The sequence below is a fragment of the Acinonyx jubatus genome, chromosome E2 (genome assembly GCF_027475565.1).
Source record: "Acinonyx jubatus isolate Ajub_Pintada_27869175 chromosome E2, VMU_Ajub_asm_v1.0, whole genome shotgun sequence".
NCBI lineage: Eukaryota > Metazoa > Chordata > Mammalia > Carnivora > Felidae > Acinonyx > Acinonyx jubatus.
The window spans coordinates 23,684,367-23,709,738 of record NC_069396.1 but is presented as its reverse complement, the minus strand read 5'-3'; the positions used below and the strand labels follow the sequence as shown (position 1 = coordinate 23,709,738).

The 25,372-nt window shown below is 36.9% G+C and overlaps 1 protein-coding gene across 4 annotated transcripts in view; it reads right to left on the bottom strand.

The window, feature by feature from the left end:
- Positions 1-21,598: 21,598 nt before the first annotated feature.
- Positions 21,599-25,372, bottom strand: part of CDH8 (cadherin 8) — a 363,670-nt gene continuing 359,896 nt past the window's right edge. Inside the window, exon 15 of one of the 4 annotated variants that reach the window (XM_053211373.1) lies at positions 21,599-24,714. In XM_053211373.1, the coding sequence (XP_053067348.1) occupies positions 24,221-24,714 (494 nt within the window). In that variant the 3' untranslated portion in view covers positions 21,599-24,220. The remainder of the gene's footprint in view (positions 24,715-25,372) is intronic. The other 3 variants (XM_053211374.1, XM_053211375.1, XM_027075897.2) reach the window with 3 other exon arrangements.

Genomic DNA, 25,372 nt, shown 5'->3' with positions numbered 1-25,372 from the left:
TAAGTCAACTGTTTCACTGAATTGTGTGTGCTGTTCTAGCCAGTGACCAAACTGGTGGAGGGGGTTGTAGGAACTTCTGACTTATGGCTGGTTGGTGAGAAGCACAGGGAGCAAGGTGGACATGTCTCCTTGTGAAGGCACAGTATCTCAAGTGCAGGCAGTCCTGTGGGACTGAGTACTTACTCTGTGGGTCTGAAGCTCTCTCTGGGTGAATAGTGTCAGAACTGAATTGGATTGTAGGACACCCAGTTCGTGTCCACCTGAAACTTGAAGTGTTTCTTAGTGTGGAGAATCACCCACCTATTTGGAGCCCAGAGCTCTTCAATAAGTAGAGTTTTTCCTTTATATCCACTGTCTATATTTCCTAAACCTGCATTCTTTCTTTCTTCTACTTCATTTGATTCATTCCACTGAGCTCAGTTCACTCTACTCCCTGTGCACTTACAAGAGCCACCAAGGAGAAATTCAGTGGATATTTTTAGTCTGCATCCAGCTAGATTACTCAGCTCTTTTAATCAAGTACATGACTCTTGAAACCTCACTTCTCTTGTCCTCCAGGACAAGAGAACACCCTTGGGTGTTCTTGTATAGCTTTGTATTTACTCCCATTTTTTTTTTTTTTTTTTTTTTTAATTCTTGTACTCTGTTAGTACAGTTCTGGGCCTTCTTTTCTACTGTTAACCACTATGCAATTTCCCTACTAAGTAGCACTTATATGCTAATGATATTTAGAATTACATCTCCAAGAGAAAACTTTGTTTTATGCTCCAAACTTGTCTTTCCGTCCACTTCCTCGACATCAGCACTTACATTCATCCTACCATTAACATGTGACTTCTCAATGGACCAACAATAAAAACATTCACTACAATGTCCTGTAAGATCCTATTAGATTTGCCACCTGCAATCTCTCCATCTTCACTCTTGTTAAATTCCCCTTGTCCCCACTAAGTGCTAGTTACCCTCTTCTTCCCTTTCTTCAGATTATTCAGACTCTTTGAAATCGGGGGCTGTCTACCCGTGACTCTGTCTTACCCCTCTTTGTTTCTCCGTTGACCTGGTTAACTTTTTCTTGCCCTTTAAATGTTAGCTGAAATGCCATTTTTCTTGAGGACTTTCCTAATAACCCAGTGAAGTTGGGCTCCCTTATTATTTTATTTCATAGATGCTTAAGATGTTTCTTCGGAGTACTTTCACGTATCTCTATTTCTTAGAGTGTCTCCTAAAGATTTAGAAAAATACTTCTACTCCAGGAGATGGGTTGCAAAAGGCATCCTCTCTATGTGAACAAATAATAGTCCTTTCTCCCAACTGGTACAGCTCCATGTCATGACAATAGCATAACCATGAAGTCAGGCTAGATTTCTGCCTCCATTTGTGCCCTTTGCCTGGGCACTTGGTGCAGGGCACCTGTATAACATTACACTGCCAACTAGAAAACACTTTCCAAAGTATATGTTGTGTGTGTGTGTGTGCCCACACCCACCCACCCACCCACACACACACACACCCCAGATATATATGTATTATGTGTGTATATATGTATTTATGTGTACACAACCCAACATACTCTGTTAGATCTAGGAAGACAGGGACCATATCATTGTCATTAGCTGGTATGTACTTAGAACTTAGTATAGCCTGTAGCAAATGAAGGCACCCAATAAACATCAGCTGAAATAAGTAACAGGTAATTTTTTTTCGGTTTTTGCATGGCAGACAGGTCTGCAAAAGTTTTCAGTACCACGTAGTTATGATTATTTCATGTATATATCTGCTAAATCCTCTTCCATGAATGAGGATTTAATAGACTGTATCTCCTATTATCTTGGGCCAAGAGTATGCCTTTTTTTCCTGCCACGTGTGTTCAGGAAACATTATCTCCTCCCAGTAGCATGGGTTCATAATTTCTGGAAAGCATGATGTCACAGTAACTAGCTACATCATAAATGTAAGGAATGTTGAAACATTCTTGATTGTTGAATTTGATTGAATTTGGATTGAATCAGATTTAATTTTGTAGTTACAAAGAGGAATTTCTCCAAATGCATACATAGGAAATAAGGTAAGCCAGAAAACACTCCTAAATGTAGCTGTCTGGTAGATGTAATGAAAGTCCCAGCAAAAAGTGGCACAGTTTTCCAAATTGTTCACAGGTAGTGATTTTGCTAGAGGTGACACAAAATTGCAGGCTAAGGATTCCATGAAAATCTAGGGGTATTTCAATAGTATTTGAAAGTAGAACTTTGCAAAAATGCATTAATGGATGTGATTGAAGAGTTTTGCAGAAACCCTGTCACTGCAAATGTGTGATCGTATTTCTGGGTTCCTCCCAGAATTTTTTTACAACCATCCATAGGCTGTGAATGTCAGGCTTTGTAATCAGGTGAAATTAGAATTTTGCTCTAGTTACTTTAAGAGTCTCAGTTTCTTAATTTATAGAATGGTAATTAAAAATAGCATTGATTTCATAGACATCTCCTACAAACATGTGAAAACAATATCCCGTAATGCCTAATCAATAAATAGTTTAACAGTTTTCTACTTTCTTTGTTGTTGGTTACTTTTCTCCGTGTCCTTATTCTATCCCTTGATAAGTCATGTAATTCCACAAAATCAAAAAGAACACCCACTTCTTAATATTTTTTTAGTGTAGTTGATGTACAATGTTACATTAGTTTCAAGTGTACAACATACAGTTCAACTTCTCTACATATTATGCCATGTTTACCACAAGTGTGGCTACTATATGTCACCATGCAATACTATTACTAAATCACTGACTATAATCCCTATGCTGTGCTATTCATTTCCATGACTTGCTCATTCCATGACTGGAAACCTGTATGTCTCACTCTCCTTCACTCTTTTTGTTAATGCCCCTATCCCACTACCCTCTGGCAACCATCAATTTGTTCTCTGTCTTTACAGGTCTGATTCTACTTTTTCGTTTGTTTACTAATTTGTTTTATATTTTAGATTCCATCTATGAGTAATATGGTATTTGTCTTTCTCAGTCTGACTTATTTCACTTAGCATCATACCCTTGAGGTCCATGCATGTTGTCATAAATGCCAAGTGCTTTTCCTTTTGTACAGCTGCATAATATTCTTTTGTATCTATGTACATTAGCACATCTTACTTATCCATTCATCTTTCGACAGGCACGTAGGAATAGACACTTTTCTTTGCCATAGCTCCTTTCACCTATCCTACAGACAAAACTTTACCTCTCTAAGTTCCATTGACTTTATTCTCATTATCCACTCAGGACTAAGAATGTTACTGGGTTTATTTCCGTGGTTAGCTTTGGGGTTCTCCACATCTTTGTTGGTTACTCAATTTCAGAGTAGGGAGAGGAATAAATAGAATGCAAGGTTAAAGCATGACATCAGAGAAGTTTGGTCATGACTAAATCAACAAACTAGGTCACAAGGAAATAATAAGAAAAAGTGGGGATGTGGCCATTTTAGAGTAGAATCGCAGAAAGTCACTATTGCTCTTTATTAGATTCTTAAGTGTGGACCAGGAGAAGCCCCACCATTTTTTAATATGTCCATGGAGTGAACATTTGTGGTTACAAGTTACCTGAGTGGTTAGAAGAGACAATTTCAAATTCTTTAACTTTGTACCACTTACCACATTCTTCCCTAATTGATCAGAAAGATTTTACATGCTTTGAGTATAGTGATAAGTAGGTGGGCACAGTGAGGAACATTGGTTTAATGATTGTGTTTCTACATCTCTAGATATGGAGTACTTAACTCATTTAGCAGTCTTGAAGACATCTTCATCACTGTCCCATAAGTGCCCTTGTAAGAGTCTTTATAGTTCCTCATTGAGAATCTTAAAGCTGGGCGTGTGCCATTTTTCTACACTTTCAGCATTGGATAACATAGAAGAGAGTGTTCATTCTGCAGTGTGATTATAAAACTATCATGCATTAAAAAGCTGGCAAAATTAGTTTCTACCTTCTGCAATCCTAGAATATATCATGCACAACTATGGAAATAATATGAGCCTAACTCATATGAATGACAGACTTTAAAAGACTGCTGTTCCCTCCATTCAACACAGACCTTTCAGGAACATTCCAGAAAGTAGTAAGCATAGTGACATGGAAACATCTCTTCCCACTACAAATGTTGATAGGATTGAATTTTATTTCTTGCAGATTTTCAAGTCAATCTTGGGGTGGCCATGACAACTTAGCAATCACTGCATTCCTGTATATAAATGTTCCCTCTGATGTTGTAAACAAAACGCTATAGATCAAATACTCTTTGTTCCTTTTATTGGGAAGTAAATATTCTGGTATTATCTTTACCCTATTTAGAAAAATTCAAAGCGATTTTTCTACCTTTCTTTTTTGTCATGGAGTTCTATTGACCATATATAAATGTGTAGCTTTTTAAATGAAACACACAAGCTAATAAAATACAGAAAGGAAATTTTGAAAAATGTGGGGCAAATTGTTCAGAAAGATTTTTTAGCACACACAGAAAAAAAAAGGTTTCCTTCAAGTGTAGTTAACTTGAAACCACAACACAGAAAACAATTTTTAGAGGATTAAAAACAAGTGATGATTGTAGTGATGGTGGAGGGTCTATGACCCTGCTCATAGACCTTTCTCTTCATCCCCTCCATTAGCAGCAACTGGGCCAGGTTCTGTGGAGTGCTGTTTGAAAGCAACTGAGGTATTATAGTTCCCTTCATTTTTTAGAGGATGACAATGAACTCAGGAGAGACAATTGAATGTTTAAGGGCATACAATCTAAAAACTGTGTCATATAAATCTTTTTTTTTTCCTACCCCAAAGTATTCAATCATTTCTATGTTCAATTAATATGAAGGAGTGCCTACCTTCAGTTTGGTTACTACTCTATTAGACCCATCACCCACCCCTAAATAACTATTTTCATCAAAAACTATGTAGATGTTGAACTGGTTTAAATATTTTTCGTTTCCAACATTTGAGCCTTCAAGGATTTCTTTCTTTCTTTCTTTCTTTCTTTCTTTCTTTCTTTCTTTCTTTCTTTCTTTCTTCCTTCCTTCCTTCCTTCCTTCCTTCCTTCCTTCCTTCCTTCCTTCCACTCTAACAAAATAATGTACGCTGTATCCTTTTCATTTTTACTAGAACTTCTGCCTAGCTATACTCTTCTGCCTAGCTGTTCATATCTGATCTTGTGATGGCATACCCACTACTGAAAGTGGAGCCTGGAAGATAAATGTAATATGTATAGTTGAGTGTCAGTGGGAAGAACATTTCAGAATTATTTTAGCAAAAACAATTAAGAGGGAAAATCCTATCCTGACAAAGCAAAGTGAGAAGACTTTAAATGAGTAACTTGGGGGATTTTGTGGGTATGGAGGTCATCTTTTAATGTAATAAATCCTCTTTTTTTCCACTATAGCCTTCTCCACCAGTCTTAAAGTTTCTTTCACTCAGAAACTCAGTTCTACCAGGACATGATGTATAATAAGCTGTGCAAATGTATATTGAAATCTGCCCCCAATTTTTTTTAAAGAATGATTAGAGAGCCATTTTAAGTTAGTGATAGAATAATGGGTAGTTAAATATGAAGTTTCAGGAAGTTTATTCAATAATATAATTTTTTAAACTTTATTTTATTTATTTATTTATTTATTTACTTATTTACTTATTTATTTATTTACTTACTTACTTACTTACTTATTAGCCAGAGAAACCACAAGTTAGGGAGGGACATAGAGAGGGAGAGAGAGAATTCCAAGCAGTCTCTGCACTGAAGCCAAAATCAAGGGTTGGACACTTAACTAATTGCGCCCCACGGGCACCTGATAATAGAAATTTTTAAAGATTGAAGAGGGAGAAGTTTGGGCACCTGGGTAGTTCACTTGGTTAAGTGTCCAACTTTGGCTCAGGTCATGATATCATGGTTCATGGGTTCAAGCCTCACATCAGGCTCTCTGCTGTCAGCACAGAGCCCACTTGATATCCTCTGCCCTCCTTCACTCTCTCTGTCTGCCCCTGCCCTACTCACACTCTCTCTCTCTCTCTCAAAAATAAACAAACAAAAAAAACATAAACAAAAAAAAAGAAAGATAAGGGACAAGGTTAGAGATGAAGAAACTATTTGGTAGGATATTGCAATAAACCATATGGAAGATAATTGCTTCATAATCCCTCTCTCCTAAATAGGGAAGGAAGCCTAAAACAAGTTTAAATTCTTGCACATGGCTTTCTTTGGCCATTATGACCTTCCTTGAGCTTTTCCTTTCCTGAATGTCAATTTACTTCACAGCTTCCCCACATTTTATCACTTCCTTAGATACTGTCCTATACAGTAGGTCGCATCACCTAATTATCTTCATGTGGTAAATTTATCTGTTCACTTAGCTCTGTGTGAATAAGGTCTATAATTTATTCCATTGTTTTACTTCTGATGACACTCATCAAAGAGCTGTGTGCAGTATAGATGTTCAATAAATAGGAGATAGTAACCTTAATACATTTCCATCAAGAGGAAATGGATTAAATTAGGTTTTACCAGGAAGAGGGGCAGGGATGGTGGAGCAGCATGGAAGTCCTCTGCTTCTCTCATTCCTGAAATGCAGCTAGATCAGCACCAAACCATTTTGCACACCTAGAAAATTTATCTGAGGATTAACACAACAAGCTGCATAACTTGAGCAACAGAATTCGGCAGGTACATGGCACAAAGACGTGAACTGGAGGAGAAAGAAGTTGAGGAGGATAGGGAGCTGTTTTTGCAGAGAGAGGACAGAGAAAGAGGGAAGAGTATAGGAAAAGCACTCCCCCCAAAAGTAGCTGGAGAGAAAGAGAAAGAGTGGAAACCCACTCTTTCCCACAAGTGACTGAACAAGAAAGGGAGAAAGGAGAAAGGAGAGGGTTTCAGTAACGTTAGGATTCTATGAACCGGAGAGTACAGAGTTGTAAATTGCACAACTCAATACCTGGCAATGTTCTGGTGGGAAGGGTGAATCCCCAGGAGCAGACCGTGGGGTTTCAGGGGTCAGTGGGCCAAATGGGGAGAAGTGGTTCCCCTGATAGGAGGGCATTTGGTAGTGGCCATGTGGCTTCCCCACAGGCAAAGGTCCCAGCAAACCCCACAGAACAGCCATGTTTGCTGGTATTGGAACAAAGACACCAGGGTGCGGTGAAACCTAGTGCTAGTTGTGTTGTGATTTGTCATAATCCCTGAACCTCTGGTGCCACAGGATTGCACAAACTGTATCTCAGGCAAGCTGGCACTAGGTCACAATTTCTGAGCCTCTGCAGCAGTGCAATTGCAGGAACATTCCCAGGGGTAAGCCAGCACCAGGCCATTGCTCATGGAGACCTTCCCCCAGAGGGTCAAAGAGGGTCCAAGCTGCAGGGTGCTCAGAAGTGAGGGGTTTGGAAACACAGTCCCATCTGAAATAAAATTCAGGAGGGAGATATCACCTAGAAGGCTGATGGTTTGGATGCAAACAATGTAGAAGCGGGGAGTGGATGGAAGTCTGAGACAAAGGAGGAGTGCTTGATTGCCGGTTGGTGAGAGAACAGAGTTCTGGTGCTAGAGACTGGGAAGCTGGGTGACACCATTTTCACCTCTCCCACACATGCACATACACATGTACATGTGCCAAACTGCTCCACCCCAGTAAGCTAAGCAGCAACAGCTAGTGGAGAATGAGTTTTACACCAAGTGCTGTCCACATGTTCCAACCAAGCCCTAGAGGAACACCGCAAGTCTCTCCACCTGCTTAGTGTATGGACTAAAAAATGCTTCGTAATTTGACTTCTAGGGGAAACTGAATGTAATTTCACTCAGATTTCATTCTATTCTCTGGTCCAGCTATTCTTTTTTTTTTTCTTTTATCTTCTTATTCTTGGATACAAAAAGAGAAAAATTATTTTTATTTTCCATTTTTATAAATTAAAAAAAATTAGTATATTTTTATTTTGGTAATCTTTTTTATTTTATTTTACTTTATATAATTTCATTCTATTTTATTATATACATTTATTTTAAATTTTTTAAATGTTTTCTTTTTTCTTTTCTTATCTTTCCCTTTTTTTCTCTATTCTATCAAGCTTCTTTCAACAGCCAGACCAAAACATACCTAGGATATTGATTTATTTATTTGCTTTTTTGTGTTGTTTTTAATTTTTTAATTTTTATTTTATGAATTTTGTTTCATCCTCCAAAATGATGAAATGAAGGAATTCACCCCAAATGAAAGAACGGGAATAAATGACAGCCACAGACTTAACACAGATATAAGCTAGATGTCTGAAATAAAAATTGGAATCATGATAATACCAATGTTAGCTGGGGTAGAAAAAACCATAGAATCCCTTTCTGTGGAGATAAAAGAAGTAAAATCTAGTCAGGATGAAATTAAAAACATGATAACTGAGATGCTATATCAAATGGATGCCACAGCGGCAAGGATGCATGAAGAAGAGCAGTGAATCAGCAATATAGAAGACAAAATTATGGAGAATAATAAAGCAGAAAAAAAGAGAGAAACTAAGGAAAAAAGTGCACAATATAAGAATCAGATAACTCAGTCACTCACTAAAAAGGAATAATATCTGAATCATAGAAGTCCACAAGAAAACCAGAAGAAAACATTTGGAAAGATAATGAATACCTGGAGATTAAAAAGCATCCTACTAACGAAAGAATGGGTTAACCAAGATATTAGAAAGGAAATTAAGAAGTACATGGAAGCCAATGAAAATGATAACACCACAGCCCCAAATCTCTGGGATGCAGCAAAGGTGGTCATGAGAGGGAAGTATATAACAATCCAGGCTTTTGTAAAGAAGGAAGGTCTCAGATATATAACCTAATGATATAGTTTAAAGAGCTAAAAAAACGAACAAAACAGCAAATTAAACCCCAAACCAGCAGAAGACAGGAAATAATAAATATTAGAGCAGAAATCAATACTATCAGAAAAAAAAAATCAGAACAAATCAGTGAAACCAGGAGCTGGTTCTTTGAAAGAATTAACAAAATTGATAAACCTGTAGCCAGTTTGATCAAAAAGAAAAAGGAAAGGACCCAAATAAATGAAATCAAGAATGAAAGAAGCGCCTGGTTGGTTCAGTCAGTTAAGCATTAGACTTCATCTCAGGTCATGATCTTGTGGTTCATGGGTTCAAGCCCCACACTGGATTCTGTGCTGACAGCTCAGAGCCTGGAGCCTGCTTCAAATTTTGTCTCCCCCTCTCTCGGCTCCTCCCCCACTCATGTTCTGTCTCTCTAAAATGAATAAACATTTAAAAAATTAAAAGTAGGGGCGCCTGGGTGGCGCAGTCGGTTAAGCGTCCGACTTCAGCCAGGTCACGATCTCGCGGTCCGTGAGTTCAAGCCCCGCGTCAGGCTCTGGGCTGATGGCTCGGAGCCTGGAGCCTGTTTCCGATTCTGTGTCTCCCTCTCTCTCTGCCCCTCCCCTGTTCATGCTCTGTCTCTCTCTGTCCCAAAAATAAATAAAATAAATAAATAAATAAATAAACAAACAAAAAATTAAAAGTAAAAAGAATCAAAGATTCAAGATCACAACCAACACTGCAAAACTACAATAATAAGAGAATATTATGGGCAATTATATGTCAATTCGGCAGTCTGGAAGAAATGGACAAATTCCTAGAAACATATAAACTACCAAAACTGAAACAGGAAGAAATAGAAAATTTGAACAGACCCATCACAGGTAAAGAAGTTGAATTAGTAATAAAAAAATATCCCAAAATACAAGAGTCCAGGGCCAGATGGCTTTCCAGGGGAATTCTACCAAACATTTAAGGAAGAGTTAACATTTATTCCTTTGAAGCTGTTCCAGAAATACAACTGGAAGGAAAACATCCAAACCCATTACATGAGGGCAGCATTATTTTCATTCCAAAACTAGACAAAGACCCCACGAAAAAGGAGAACTATAGGCCAATTTCCCCGATGAACATGGGTGCAAAAATTCTCAACAAGATGCCAGCCAGCTGGATCCAACAGTACATTAAAAAAATTATTCATCACGATCAAGTGGTATTCATACCTGGATGCATGGCTGGTTCAATATCCACAAAACAATCAATCTGATACATCATATTAATAAAAGCGAGGACAAGAATCACATGATCCTCTCAATAGATTCAGAGAAAGCATTTGACAAAATACAGCATCTTTCTTGATAAAAACCCTCAAAAAGTAGGGATAGAAGGATTATACCTCAAGATTATAAAAGCCATATATGAAAGGAATGGGGGAAAACTGAGAGCTTTTCCCCTAAGTTCAGGAACATGACAGGATGTCCACTCTCACCACTGTTATTCAACACAGTATTTGAAGTCCTAGCCTCAGCAATCAGACAACACAAATAAAAGGCATCCAAATCAGCCAGGAGGAGGTCAAATTTTCACTCTCCACAGATGACATGATATTCTATATGTGAAACCCACATATAGATTCCATCAGAAAACTGCTAGAACTGATCCATGAATTCAGCAAAGTTGCAGGATATAAAATCAATGCACAGAAAGCAGTTGCATTTCTATATACCAATAATGAAGCAGCTGAAAGAGAAATCAAGGAATTGATCCTATTTACAATTGCACCAAAAACCATAAAATACCTAGGAATAAACCTAACCAAAGAGGTTAAAAATCTATACACTGAAAACTATATGAAACTATACACTGAAAGCTTATGAAAGAAATTCAAGAAAACACAAATAAAAGGAAAAATATTCTATGCTCATGTATTTGAAGAAGAAATATTGTTAAAATGTCGATACTACCCAAAGCTATCTACATAATCAGTGCACTCTCTATAAAATAACATCAGCATTCTTCACAGAACTAGAACAAACAATCCTAAAATTTGTATGGAACCAGAAAAGACCCTGAATAGCCAAAGCAATCCTGAAAAATAAAACCAAAGCAAAGCAAAGGAATCAGAATTCTGGACTTCAAGCTGTATTACAAAGCTGTAATCATCAAGACAGTATGGTACTAGCACAAAAACAGACACTTAGATCAATGGAACAGAATAGAGAACCCTGAAATGGACCCACAAGTGTATGACCAACTAATCTTTGACAGAGCAGGAAAGAATATCCAAAAGAATAAAGACAGTCTCTTCAGCAAATGGTGTTGGGAAAATTGGACAGCGACATGCAGAAGAATGAACCTAGACCACTTTCTTACACCATACACAAAAATAAACTCAAAATGGATGAAAAACCTAACGTAATGAAATGTAAGACAGGAAGCCATCAAAATCCTAGAGGAGAAAGCAGACAAAAACCGTTTGGCCTCAACTATAGCAACTTCTTACTCAACACATTCCTGGAGGCAAGGGAAACAAAAGCAAGACTGAACTATTGGGACTTCATGAAGATAAAATGCTTCTGCATGGTGAAGGAAACAATCAGCAAAACTAAAAGGCAACCAACAGAATGGGAGAAGATATTTGCAAATGACATATAAGATAAAGGATTAGAATCCAAAATCTAGAAAAAACTTAACGAACTCAACACCCAAAAAAAAACTCAACACCCAAAAAAAATCATCCAGTGAAGAAATGGGCAAAAGACAGGAATAGACACTTTTTCAAAGAAGACACCCAGATGGCTAACAGACACATGAAAAAATGCTCAACATCACTCATCATCAGGGAAATACAAATCAAAACCACAGTGAGATACTGCCTCACACCAGTCAGAATGACTAAAATTAACAATACAGGCAATGACAGATGTTGGTGAGGGTGCAGAGAAAGAGGCACCCTTTTGCAGTGCTGGTGGGACAGCAAACTGGTGCAGCCACTCTGGAAAACAGTATGGAAGCTTCTCAAAAAATTAAAAATTCAACTACCCTATGACCCAGGAATTGCACTACTCAGCATTATCCAAAGGATACAGGTGTGCTGTTTCAAAGGGGCACATGAATCCCAATGTTTACAGTAGCACTATTAACAATATTCAAAGTATGGAAAGGTCCCAAATGTCTTTCAACAGATGAATGGATAAAGAAGATGTGGTATATATATATACAATGGAGTATTACTCAGCAGTCAAAAAGAATGAAAACTTGTCTTTTGCAACTATGTGCATGGAACTAGAGTGCATTATGGTAAGTGAACCCAGTCAGAGAAAGACAAATATATGATTTCACTTATATGTGGAATTTAAGATACAAAACAGATGAACATAAGGGAAGGGCAGGAAAATAATATAAAAACATACGAGGGGGAGGGGGTCAAAACATACGAGACTCTTAAATATGGAGAACAAAATAAGGGTTGCTGGAAGTTTTATGGGTGGGATTATGGGCTAAACAGACAAGGGGCATTAAGGAAGACACTTGCCAGGATGAGTATTGGGTGTTATATGTAGGGGATTAATCACTGGATTGTACTGCTCAAGTCATTTTTTGCATTGCATGCTAAGTTGGATGTAAATTAAAAATAAACTTATAAAAATTAGTATAAAAAATGAAGAATAGGAGGAGCTCAGAAGACAGAAAGATCACTGTATAATGATCTCATAATGATCTCAGTGAGAACATAAAAATAATTACTAAACATTTAAGTTTGAAACTTGATTGGCTAATATATACCGAATAAAATTTAAATGGTTTGATTTTTAAAATTAGATTTGACCATATCCTTCCACTTTTTAAAAATCCTGTTTGTCTTTTGATTTCAGTAATAATGCTCATATTCTGTTATACCACATGCATATATCTGGAAAGATGAAGTTGGTGTTTCAGTAAAAATATATATATATATATAATTACATTTGAGAAATCCTCAGGTAAACAAATTAAGAAGTTTTCATTGCAGTAGGATTTCTAAGGGTCTTTATTAAATGTGGATGGAGACTTTTTAGGGGGGGATTAGGTAGTCTGGGCATTTCACCAAATATGAAATATATTTGAAAACCTGCCTTTTAGTCAGAATATTTATTAAAATCCTATGGGCTTGTGTTCTGTATAACAAATTACATAGATGGGCCCTTCCATGTTGGTCTAGACTCTTTAGCATGTATGAACTTCCATAAACAGACCACAACTTATCCTCTTTGTAATGCTCCCTCTCCTCCACCTGACCCTAAATCCAAGACATAGGTTGTTTATTATTTTCCTTAAACACGTTTATATTTGTTTAATTTTATTTTTATTTATGTATTCATTTACTTCTATGAACCTCAAGTAAAAGTTGTTGGGCCATTCTGTCTTCTCACATAATGCAATGATAATAACTAGCCTTTGTAAAACGTATATTTGTGTGGCTGCATTTTCAGTTAATACAGATGTTATTTTACCAGAAAGTTCATTTTATATTTTGTTTTTACCCTTGACGTTGTTTCAAAGTGGATGTATGTTGGCTCATGTGCATTCATGTTATTACTTCTAAAAGCCCCATAGTTGCCCTTAGAATTTATTAAGCAGTCATAATTAATATTCATTCTCCTTTTGTCGATGCGCACAGTGTCTCTGGCATCTTAGTTAGAAAAACATAAAAACATAATAAATAATATCAGGCATATTGACTTATCTTCGTATGTCATCGCTGGATCACAAGATAGATGCAGTCTATGAATCTTCTCACTTTTAATATTTTCACCAACATTTGGCTGTATCTACCTTTTTAGACCTTCTGAGTTTACATTAATAGCTTACTATTTATAATAATAGCTTACTGTTTCTGTATTTGCATGTTTTGTCATACTACGTTTGATTATTGGCTAGTGAACTTGAATATGCTTAGTCACCTGAAGCAGGGATGCCATTGTTTTTTGTTTTTTTGTTTGTTCGCTTTTGCTTTTTATTGTTTTCTTGTTTTATTTTTATTTTTACAGCTTCGTAGCAAGTCCTTACCTGGCAGTGTGAGGAATACACTAGTGTTACTATAATTATTTTATACTAAAGAATGGAGCTCAGTAAATACTAAAATCAAATTTGAAAAAGAAAAGATGTTGAATTGGTATCAAAATTCTGTTCTAATTTTGATCTCAATGGAAGAGAAATTATAGATTTTTAGAATAATTGGCATATTTAACATTTTAGGTTTTTGTCATAGATTTAGTTATACTGATAAACTCTCTGCTTAGTATTTTTTAAAGTTTATTTATGTATTTTGAGGGAGGGAGAGAGAGAGAGAGAGAGAGAGAGAGAGAGAATCAGGAGATCACGACCTGAGCCGAAATCAAGAGCTGGCTGCTGAGCTGACTGAGACACTCCAAATCTCTGCTTAGCATTAACAGTTTGCTTATTCTGTTAAAATTTTTATGTTTATGGCAATGCCATCTGCAAATATTGACACTTTTTTTTCTTTTCCCCAAAAACCTTTTTTTTTTCAAGATTTTATTTTTTTTTTTTAAGTAATCTCTATACCAAACATGAGGCTTGAATTTATAACCCTGAGATCAAGAGTCACCTGCTCTTCTGACTGAGCCAGCCAGGTGCCGCCCCTGCCCCCCGCCCCCCCCCCCCCGTAAAATTTTTTTTTAATTTCTAATTAAAAAAATTTTTTAACCTGAGAGAGAAAGAGAGAGAGAGAGACTCCAAGTGGGAGAGATGCAAAGGGGCATACAGAGTGAGAATCTCAAGCAGGCTCCATGTTCAGCCCAGAGCCCGATGGGGAGCCTGATCCTATGATCCTGGGATGATGTCCTGAGCTAAAATCGAGTCAGAACCTCAGCTGCCTAAGCCACCCAGGCGTCTCTGCCCCATAAATCTTAAATCTTGGGATTTATTTTTGCTTTTCCTTGTGTAATGGTGGTAGCCAGCCCTTCCAATATGATATTGAACCATAGCAGTGAGGACAGCCATTCTTTTCTTATTTTCATATTAAGGGAATATACCTTTTAAATTCTTTATTAAATATTTCAATTGCTACGAATTTAGATAGATTACCATGTGTCAACTTAATAAGAATCTGTGCTTATTAGTTTCTCTTTTTTGTTTTTTTCTTTTAATACTAAACAGGTCATGAACTCTGAGACTTTTTTTATTCATCTATTGAAATCTTAAGTGATATTTCTGTCTTTGACAGCCAAATAACACTAAATTACATTCCTGGGAGGAAATTCTTGGGATACACCACATTAAAGTAAGAGGCATTACTTATTAATACTGTTAGATTCTACTGATGTTTCTATAGGGAAAATAAATAGTTCTGTAATTTTTAGTTCTTGGTTTATCTCTGCCAATTTTAAAGATGCACTCTATCTTCTCTAGGCTCTTGCTTTTGACTTGTGATATTACCTGTGCCTATTTGTCCCATCTCTCACCATATTCACTAACCCAAATAACTTTTTCTGTATGGCATAGTTCAGTAAATATTTTTGTACCTTTATTTTCCTAAAGTCACAAAGCATTATTTATTTTCACTCTGTATTCTTAAAGCAGTTTGAAAGTGCAAAAACCTATATGTCAAAACACAATGCTATGATTTTTTTTTAATGTGTCATGTTAACACAGAAGACTAGAAATTCCCAAGGAGGGACTAAATCTTACCGCCTTTGACCAACTCCCATGACATCTGGTATAGGTCTTATAACATAATAAGGGAATAACAAGGAAGAAACATCCTTTTAAATTTGTTTTCTTGTGTAGGAATTTCTTATGTTTATTTTGTATAAGATGTTTCCCTCCAGACTGATCCCACTTTAATTCCATGCACCCAGCATTTCTTAAATGCCAAGCTCCTCAGCTTACAGATAACCAGATGAACTTTATCAATAAATGGCAATAAACAAGACTTGAGTGTGTTATTTTCCTGATATATATCCTGATATATCTTGCCATATATGTATATATATCACTAAACCACAAAGACCAAACTGCTTCTTCCCTTGAGAATTAGCCTTCAGTTCAAAGAGAAAGGACATACTTCAGGAATGCTTTCTGGATAACATACTATGTTTATATATAAAGTTACAAATGCTACTGCCCCCATTTTAAGATAATTATAGATAAATATTTCAAACTGTCCCTCCTCACTTCCATTAAGAAACGTATCTGGCGGCTTCTGGGTGGCTCAGCCCATTGGGTGTCAGAAGCTCAGGTCATGATCTCATGGTTCATGATTTCATGTTTCGTGAGTTTGAGCCCCTCACCAGTCTCACTGCTGTCAGCACAGAGCCTGCTTCAGGTCCTCTGTCCTCCTCTCTCTCTCTGCTCCTCCCCTGCTCATGCTCTCTCTCTCAAAATAAAAAAAACATTAAAAAAAGAAAAGAAACGTAGGTGAATCCATCTTACTCCAGCCAAGAATAAACTCACTAATATCAAGTGTTTATTTTTCCTATTTCTAGAAAAATTTAAAAAAAAATAATCGGTGTGGCTGGATTTTTTTCTGCCCGAGGCTGATCATGTCACTTGTGACCTTTATTGATTCAGGTATTCATATATAGGAGAATCAAAATGCAACAAAATTTTCTAGAAGTCATTTATACACACCATCAAGGAAATTCTAAGTGACTCTAGTTTCTGTTATCCCTTCTATTGTGGATCATTAGAGGAGTCTGGATGTCTGCTTTTGATAACCAGACCCTCTCCAGTCAACGCAATCCCTAAAAATGGCCCCACTAATCACATAGTTATTCAAGTCAGAAATTCTAGAGGTCACCCTTAAATCCATCTTTCCTTCATCTTACACATCCAATGAAGTTGCCAATACTGCCAGTTTTATATCCAGAATATATCTGGACTTTCTATTTCTTCCATTTCTAATACCACCTCAGTAATCAAAACCAAACTAAGCTCTTGCTTGGACTACTGTGGCAATCTCCTCTCTGGGTTTCCTGCTTTCATATTGTCTCCTAAAATCCCTTTCCATTCGAGAACCCGAGGGATCTTTTTAACTATACAAACCAGAATATGTCATCCCTTTGCTTGTGAAAGTGAGTGACACTTTCACTCACCTCCTCTTCCAGCAGACGTGAAGTAAATCTGAGCTACTTGCCCTGGTTGACAAGGACTTGTATAACGTGGTCTCTGACTACTTTTCCACAGCACATTGTGCCACCTCCACCCTGATCCACTGTGGTCTATGCCTCATGTTCATTTCTTGTATGTGTTATTTCTTGTATATGGTTTAGAACAGCACAACGATGGACATAAGCTTTTCCTTTGCTCTTATCCTGGCAACTTCACATGACAACTCAAAGATGACCCTGTCCACTCCATGTAAAACATTTAATTTCCTGTCCATGTTATGTTCTTTCATATCATCATCATCTCTGTCTTTTTTATTTCTATTTCTATTTCTCTTATACCACCACGTCTGTGAAGAAATAGACCTCCCTGTCCTGTTGAGTGCTATATTCCCAGCACCCAGATTTCTGGGAAATCCTAAGCAAATACTTATGAAATAAGTAACGGTATTGGAAATTTTGTCACGTGGAGATTTCATATGGTAAAAAGCACTAACTGTAAAGTCCGTTGAGAGAGATTCTGCCCCAGCAGACACTACTTATTGATACTCACTCTCTCTAAGATTCACTATAACACAGTTTCTAGCAGAATACTGTGCCTTGGCAGGGTTAGATTATTAATTTTCTGTCTTTCCATAAAACTATCTGTTCCCCTTTTCCATAGCAGAGTGAAATCTAATGTTTTATCACTTATTTGCTTCTATGATTTATCCAATTAGACCCTGTGTCTTGGAAAGATAAGACAAGAGTTTTCTTATCATATCACATATTTTGTAGAAAATAAATTTAAAAAAATTTAGAAAGGTATCTTTTTTTTAAAGTTTATTTGCAGTATGATTATAGCTCTCTCCTTGAGCCTAGATAATCCATTCACTTTTGCAAAAATTAGACTTCATAAATACGGAATTGCTCTCAAAATTTAGAGGTTGAATTAAGGGAGAAAAATAGAAAGACATTAAGTAAAGTTTTAGTTAGGAATGCATATATTAGGAAAAGAGAATTATTCCAATGACTCCTAAATTTTTGTATTCACTTGGAACATAATTGTTAGAATCTAGTTCATATTTGTGAAGAGTCATAGGATGGCCCTGGATATCTCTGCCTGTACAGAGGGGATCCAAAGCAATTAAAATTTACCTTCAGTGATTTCTCATTTTCTTTTATTTGGTCTCTAGGTTAATTGAAGCCTTTGTTTTCTACAATTTTTCTTCTCAGACAGTTTCCTATGCTATTCCTTCTAACAATTATCCTTCTCTCATTTGTGCATAGTAATAGATAGCTGTTAGCTATTAATAATGGTACCTGCAAGAGATGGTGCTTAAACTCAGGATGTATGTCAGATGATGACAGGTAACTCAAGCTGGAAGAGGAATGCCCCAGACATTGATTCTTCCAGCAAATGCTTATTAGCCTTGTGATCTAGATGAAACTGACATAAAGTTTGTGCGGGGAGGGGGGGGTGGGCGGGGGGAGGTATGTATATACACAAAAACACAACTTCACAATCCTGGTAATGAATTAGAAGACCAGAGTTCAATTCTGGTCTCTCTTACTTCTTAGATGATTAATATAACTCCAAAAAATTCCCAAAGACATCTCTGAACCTCATTTTTCTCATCCACCAAACAGGCTACAATTTAGGTAAACCTAAAGTGTCCTATGAGCACCAATGTTTTGGATCTTTCTGAAGGTCCAAAAAGTTGTCATTAATCTGTAAGTGTGATCTTTTTTTTTTTAATTTTTTTTTAACGTTTATTTATTTTTGAGACAGAGAGAGACAGAGCATGAATGGTGGAAGGGCAGGGAAAGAGGGAGACACAGAATCGGAAGCAGGCTCCAGGCTCTCAGCCATCAGCCCAGAGCCTGACGCGGGGCTCGAACTCACGGACCGCGAGATCGTGACCCGGGTGAAGTCGGACGCTTACCTGACTGAGCCACCCAGGCGCCCCAAGTGTGATCTTTTTATAATGTCCCCCCTCTTAGTTTTGGGTGTTTGAAAAGCTGTGATTTCTGTTCTGCCAATTCTTTCATTCCCATCTTTTTTGAAAACTTCTCCATGAAGACTTCCTGAGTGTTCCCACTTAGAGTCACTTAGTTTTTCCTCAGTTCTTCCATATCACTGTTCATAACTTAGATTCTATTTCTTATCATTACAAGCTTTCCATTATAATTACAGAGTTTTGTTTAATTGAAAGTTATGGGCTTTAATGTCAGACCAACCTAAGTTTAAACCTAGACTCAAAGTACTATTTCAAGATGATAGAGAAAGAAGAATTAGGTTAGATGGGATTAATTAGTTCTACTTTATAAATAAGGGAATTAGTTTAGAGATGCCATCTCATTTAATCTTTCTTTATCAAATATATAGCCTATTTCCTGAGATGATTGATGCTCAATACATGTAGGAAACACATTCTTTCCTTGAAGATAGTCCATCCAGTCAGGGGGATTTTAAGTTGCATGGACCCATTAATACTAGGATTGGGTCAGAAATACTAGGACTAGAATATCTTTACTTTAAAGAGTGTATCATGTAAATAAAAAACAAAATAATATACCATGGAATACATAAATGTGTGTTGACTAAGAAGAAAATAGTACAAATAAACATCTACTTTAATGATAGCATTTCTGTCTTCTACAGTCATCAAGAGGGCAGTGACCACAGTGGCAATAATATGTTTAACACTGGCCAACTGAGTTACTCTGCAAAAAAACTTTGATTGGCAAATAAAATAGTACTGGAATGGGGAAAATAAAAATATATTGAAAACTATTACCTGCAGAATACATTCCACAATTATTTTCTCCACAAAAACACAATAATATAAAAACCTCTCAAATACAATGTGATGTATTTCCTTCTCGTCCCGGGTATTACGAACCATGATTTTGTTCTCAAACAAAAACCTGCATTTAAAACTGTTTATCTTCAATCCATTTTCTTTCCAATTCAAGGTTAGTTTCAGAAAAACAAGGAGCTACCCTTCCGGGGTTTTAGTAGCATAGGATTATGGGATTAAAATTATAAATATAAGATTAACCCCAATAACTTAATTTGGCATATGTGTATATATCTATGTATGTGGGCATATATATATGTATGTGTGTGTATGTGTATATATATATATATAGTTTTTCCATGTTGATATTCATGTTTAAATTGTGCATTTATATAGCTTTTATAGTGATGCCCACAGTTACCTTATCTTTTTGACTGACAATGATGTGATTTCAGTCATGCTCAGCCTTTCCAACAGTGCCAGTGATGGGATTTTTTGAAATCTTATTACTGGTTGCACTGTCCTGATCTCAGATGGAACTTTCAATCAAAAAGGCAATCAGAATGTTATATATTCGTGAGATTCCCTGCAAAGCCAGTGATCGCATAATATAACTTGTTGGAAGGGCCTACTTGCCCCTGGTCCTTATGTGGCTATAAAGAGTAATTGGTTACTTAGCTCCCAGCACCCGCTTTTCCTTCTCCAAAATACAGCACAGCCCAGAAGAGTCTCAGTATGGAATTTGGCTGCTCCTAGGTGGTTTCCACATCTCATGCAGAGACTTGTCTCACTTTAAGCATCTGATTAAGGAAACTCTCCCAAAACACATGTGACTCTTTTTAAGCATCCTGCTTTCACTGGTGATGCCCCTAGATCCAAGTTTTATTTTCCATACATACAAACACCCGCACATTTTCCCAAAGCATTTTCACTGTCAAGTTTATATTTCAGAAATCACAATTCTGTGCGGCAATGTTAATACTTGCATATAATTTCTAGCATATTTTAATCATCCTATTATAAACTATTCTTAATCTTATAACTGTATCGTAAAATATTATTGGAAGGTTGTGTTCTGAATACTCTGTGGTAACCATGCATGGATGTTTAAGAGACATTTTTGTAATATGATTTGCTGAAATAGTAGACAGGGTTGGGGCTGAACTGTTTCCAGGTGGTGTCCAGTCACCCAAGAATGTATCAGTTTTCCCAGACAGGAACTTGAATTGTGAGGTGGGCAGAGGGAAATAATTTTGTCTCACCTGACTCCCACTTATTAGCCATTTGCTGTTAGGCAGAGAAACCTTGTGCAGGAATGAATTTTAAGAATGGAAAACAACTAATGCTTAGGACACAATAAAAACCTACAGTCACATCAAAATGCCTGTGAACTGAATCAGCATTTTATTTGAAAACTAACCACACATGTATATATGTAAGACATATGTATTACTGCAACAGAAAACAATGCAGAAGTAAAAATACTCATTCTGATAAAATTCAAAAAATGTATTATTTAAAGAGTTGAGCATGGAGTACTCAAAGTCTGAAAAAGGTTGGGAACCCCATCAACCAGTCTTGGTTGAGGAAGTCCTAACAAGTCTCTTGCTAAAATACAAAGTACTTAAGCTGAGTTGGGGGGTGGGTGTTTCTCGGATCTTTATGTAGATTCAGGGTACCCTAAAAGTACCATTGAACATGGTGTTAATTACTTCATTCCATATTATAGAACTTTAAATGGACTTTGAAAGCACAAAATGCTAGTAGGTGGTGGCAAAGTAAATCACCAAGAGGTTAAAACACTTTCATTCTCCCTTCCTGGTCAAAATAAATTTTGAGGTAAGATTTAGGGAACTAGTATGATAGACACCATCTCCTACCCTCCCCAAACCACCATATAAATATTACCCTATGGATTACCAAGACTGGAGGATATAGATTTTGTATTCCTGAAAAAGAGTGTAGTTTTTCCGTCAAACATGTTTGTATGTCAGTAATCTAAGGGCTTCACTGAGAAGTACATGAGAGATGCATCTGGTATACAAGAAATAAGTAAAAAGGTAATGATTTCACCTTGGTTTAGTCAGAATATTACCACTGGTTACTCTTGCAACTACTATTACTAATCTACATTCACTAAGTACTTGTCTTAGGTACTGTGCCAAGCTGTGGCATAAAGTCACTCTGGACCATTACTTTTACCTCAAGAAAAAGTGTCCAGTAGCCAGAGCATAAAACATGAACTATTCTCAGGCAGCAGACACTCAATGAGTCAACTAAGTCCCTGGAAAGTTGTAAATTCTAATATTCAAACATTTTATGTCTGTCACAGTGGAGGCAGTCTCCAGGATTTGATATCTTCAGTTTTCTAGCCAAAGTCCTGCTCTTCCAGGCAACCCCACGCCAGGGACTGAGATGGCAGGGGAAGTAGACCTCAACTACTTTTTCCCCAATGACAGACCCTTCATCAGGCAGTCTTTCACTCAGAACCCATTTGGCAGAAGTTGGTCAGGTCTGTATTGCAGTTTAGATCTTTTTTGCTAAATCCTGCATACTGATCACGTGCCTTCTAAAGATTTTAGACCTGTACTCCTAGCTGAAATCTTTCCCTCCTTATTCTTGTTTCTTTTCTTTTTACTCTTAACTCTATTACAGCTTCTGCTGCCAGGAGGACCCAACAAGCACAGCTGGACTAGACTTTCTGTACACCATGTTCCTTTAATGTCCCTTTTGCTTTGTGTTCATTGCCAGGTTATTTCTTTCCTCTGCTTTATAATAATGACTCTTAGAAATATAAGTGATCCTCGGGATGATTTAGTTGAACATTGTGGAACTCTAATTAGAGTTGATGTCTCTGTTAACAGATCTTCATCTGATTAGGGGAAAAAAAGTGATGACAACAAAGGTATTTATAAAAATATATTTCACAAAGTAGGAAACAATACAGGAGTTTCTCTGAATACAATACATGAAGTAAATAAACAATATTGCATTAAAGCAAAGTAGAAAATTAAAATGATCTGCGTGTAGTACTTGATTTTTATCATACATTTTCTACTCCTAAATGGCAGGATTGTGTTACAAATTGAATATGCTCACATCTTCTAGTGCTGTCCTTTTTTGGAGTCTACGACATTCTGTGCATCACCATGAAGATCAGAGAGAGAAGTGCTAAAAACAAAAGCAGTAAAATTATGTACAAACCACTTCCTGCTTTAAAACAGTGGGGGCAACTTGAAGCATGTTTACTGGGCAGGGCATTATGTAGGTATCTAAAAGTCTAGAGTTTAAATAGTCACATGAATCAATATGCTTTCAGATGTTTGTGCTTGTAGTAAAAACACCAAATACTAGGATTATGAACAAAATAGAAAACAGTCCAAAAGTTTCTCTGGGAAAATGCTGCTCCTGCCATCACCAGCCACAATAACGCTTTCTACTCTAAAGAGACTCTTAGCTCCCCTTTTGATAATATTGCCTGCCATACTCATCTCATCAAAATGTACATGTATTAAACATTCATTGTGTGTATATATATATATATATTTATATAAAACAATCTAAAGGATTATTAATGGATATAATTTAGTTTTTTTTCCATATAGTCCCTTAATCTACATAGATTACCAACCTTAATAAATAAAAGCATTAATGGACATCAATAAAATATTTATTTCGAGGATTAAACAAATAAATTCACGCGCTAGCAATAAAACCATCTGTCTCATATGTAGTCCGCTGTGTGATACGGTTTATCTTTCTGTCCTTGTGGAAGAAGATGAAGTGGAGGGAACGAGTAATCCTGCTTCCAGAAAACAAGCCTGTTTGAATGGGATTTCTCTCCTCCCACCACTGAGTTGGCAATCCCCACCCGGGAATGGATTACGAACATGTGAATATTTTAAGGCTCGACACAATATTTAAAGATGCTATTCAGTCTCTGATGAGTGGGGCCAACAGTTATGTACAATGTGCGGTCACCGTACCGTATAATCTAGGAGGCCTCCCAAAACTCCAGAAAGTCATAAAGTACAGCAGACCAAGTATTGCTTTATCATTTGTGGCGGAATCCTTATTGGTGAAGGGGAAAAAACCATTTGCATTTATAAAAATCCTTGCAGAAGACACATATCAGCAGCACATTTCTTGCAGGTCCATTTTTCTAAGAAAGCACCTTTTAATTTTGATTTTTTCCTCTTTTTAACCATCTCTCTAAGGATTAGCCAGGATCCCAATCTTTGTCTGTGGTGGCTAAGTAAATATCAAATATCCAAAGACTTCTAGAGACTCCACATACTTTAATTCACACTCCACAAGATTTATAACCTCCTAACATATGCTTTTTATTAATTTTTGGTTCAACATTGAAATGTAGTTGAGTTTATAGATGATTGGTGCTAAACTTGCCTCTAAAACAAATAGCCACATTGGTTGTATCTAAGGGGTGTGACCCTAGAATATTACAGAATGCTCAGTTCCACTGATTAATTCATAATCCACTGTCAAGTTTCTTTGTCACTTTCACCAACAGAGTAGAGTTCTCCCAGTCTCTTAAAGCGGGGACCCCAGTCACTGAGGTAGTCAAAATTCTGGTCTGAGTCTGAGGTGCTGGACTCCAGGGAGCTGAGGGACCCAGCCACAGACCCTCGGCCTTCATAGCCATAAATCTGAATGGAGTCATATGGCGGGGCAGTTGGGTCATTATCTGCCTCGTGTAGCCGCACATTTATGAATTCATCAACATCAACACCATTCGGAACAGGAGCAAGCCCTTGCCTTGGCATGAACTGCAAATCTGGTTTAATATCCTTACGAGGTAAAAATCCATTAATTCCATCTGGGTTTTGTAAAGTTGCAATATCAAAAGCCTCTGTATCTTCCTCTCCTCCTCCCTCATCATCATAGCGAATGATGTTTTCTCGTACGTCTTCATCATCTTTAATAATTAATGGCTCGTTTTTATGTCGCCGCAGAGTTACAAACAGCACCACAATTACTGTAGGAAAAATGTGAAATAACAATTAGCTCAACTTGCAAATAATTTCACAAGCAACATATCATGTATGTTACGAGAGAGTGGCGTTGTGTAGAAACTTGCCAGCATATAGCGTTAATACAATTCACTTGGGAATTAAATTAAACACCTTTCTGAAAGATGGGTTATTGAATTCTGAGTGAGTATTATTCCAGGTTGCTTCTGTTTATTAAGTGGTGATGAAGTTGGGTTAAAAGAATTAATTTGCATCTATCCATGGTGAAAGCTGCATGTAAGACTGTTACGAGCTCTAGAATAAATGGCACAAAATAGAAAACAGCAAAGATAAAAATAATTAACTTGCTGTGGCTCTTGGGCAAGTTATTTAATATCCTTTGATTCCATGTCCTTCTTCGATAAAGCAAAAGTAGCAGAGTAAATCATATCTAGAATATCTTGTGTTTTATCAGCTCTTCAAGACTCTCTCCAATCAAATAATGTTCACTCACAGATGAAGTGATATATCAAGATGAATGTCAAATTGGCATACGCAATTTCTTGCCTTATAAGGAAGCTGGGGCTTCTCCATCTGGGAAGGTACGCCTAAAGGTAGGCAAAAGGAAAGGAATACATCCCAACAGGCAAAGCCAGCCAAACCAAACTAGGGTTCACAGGGTAA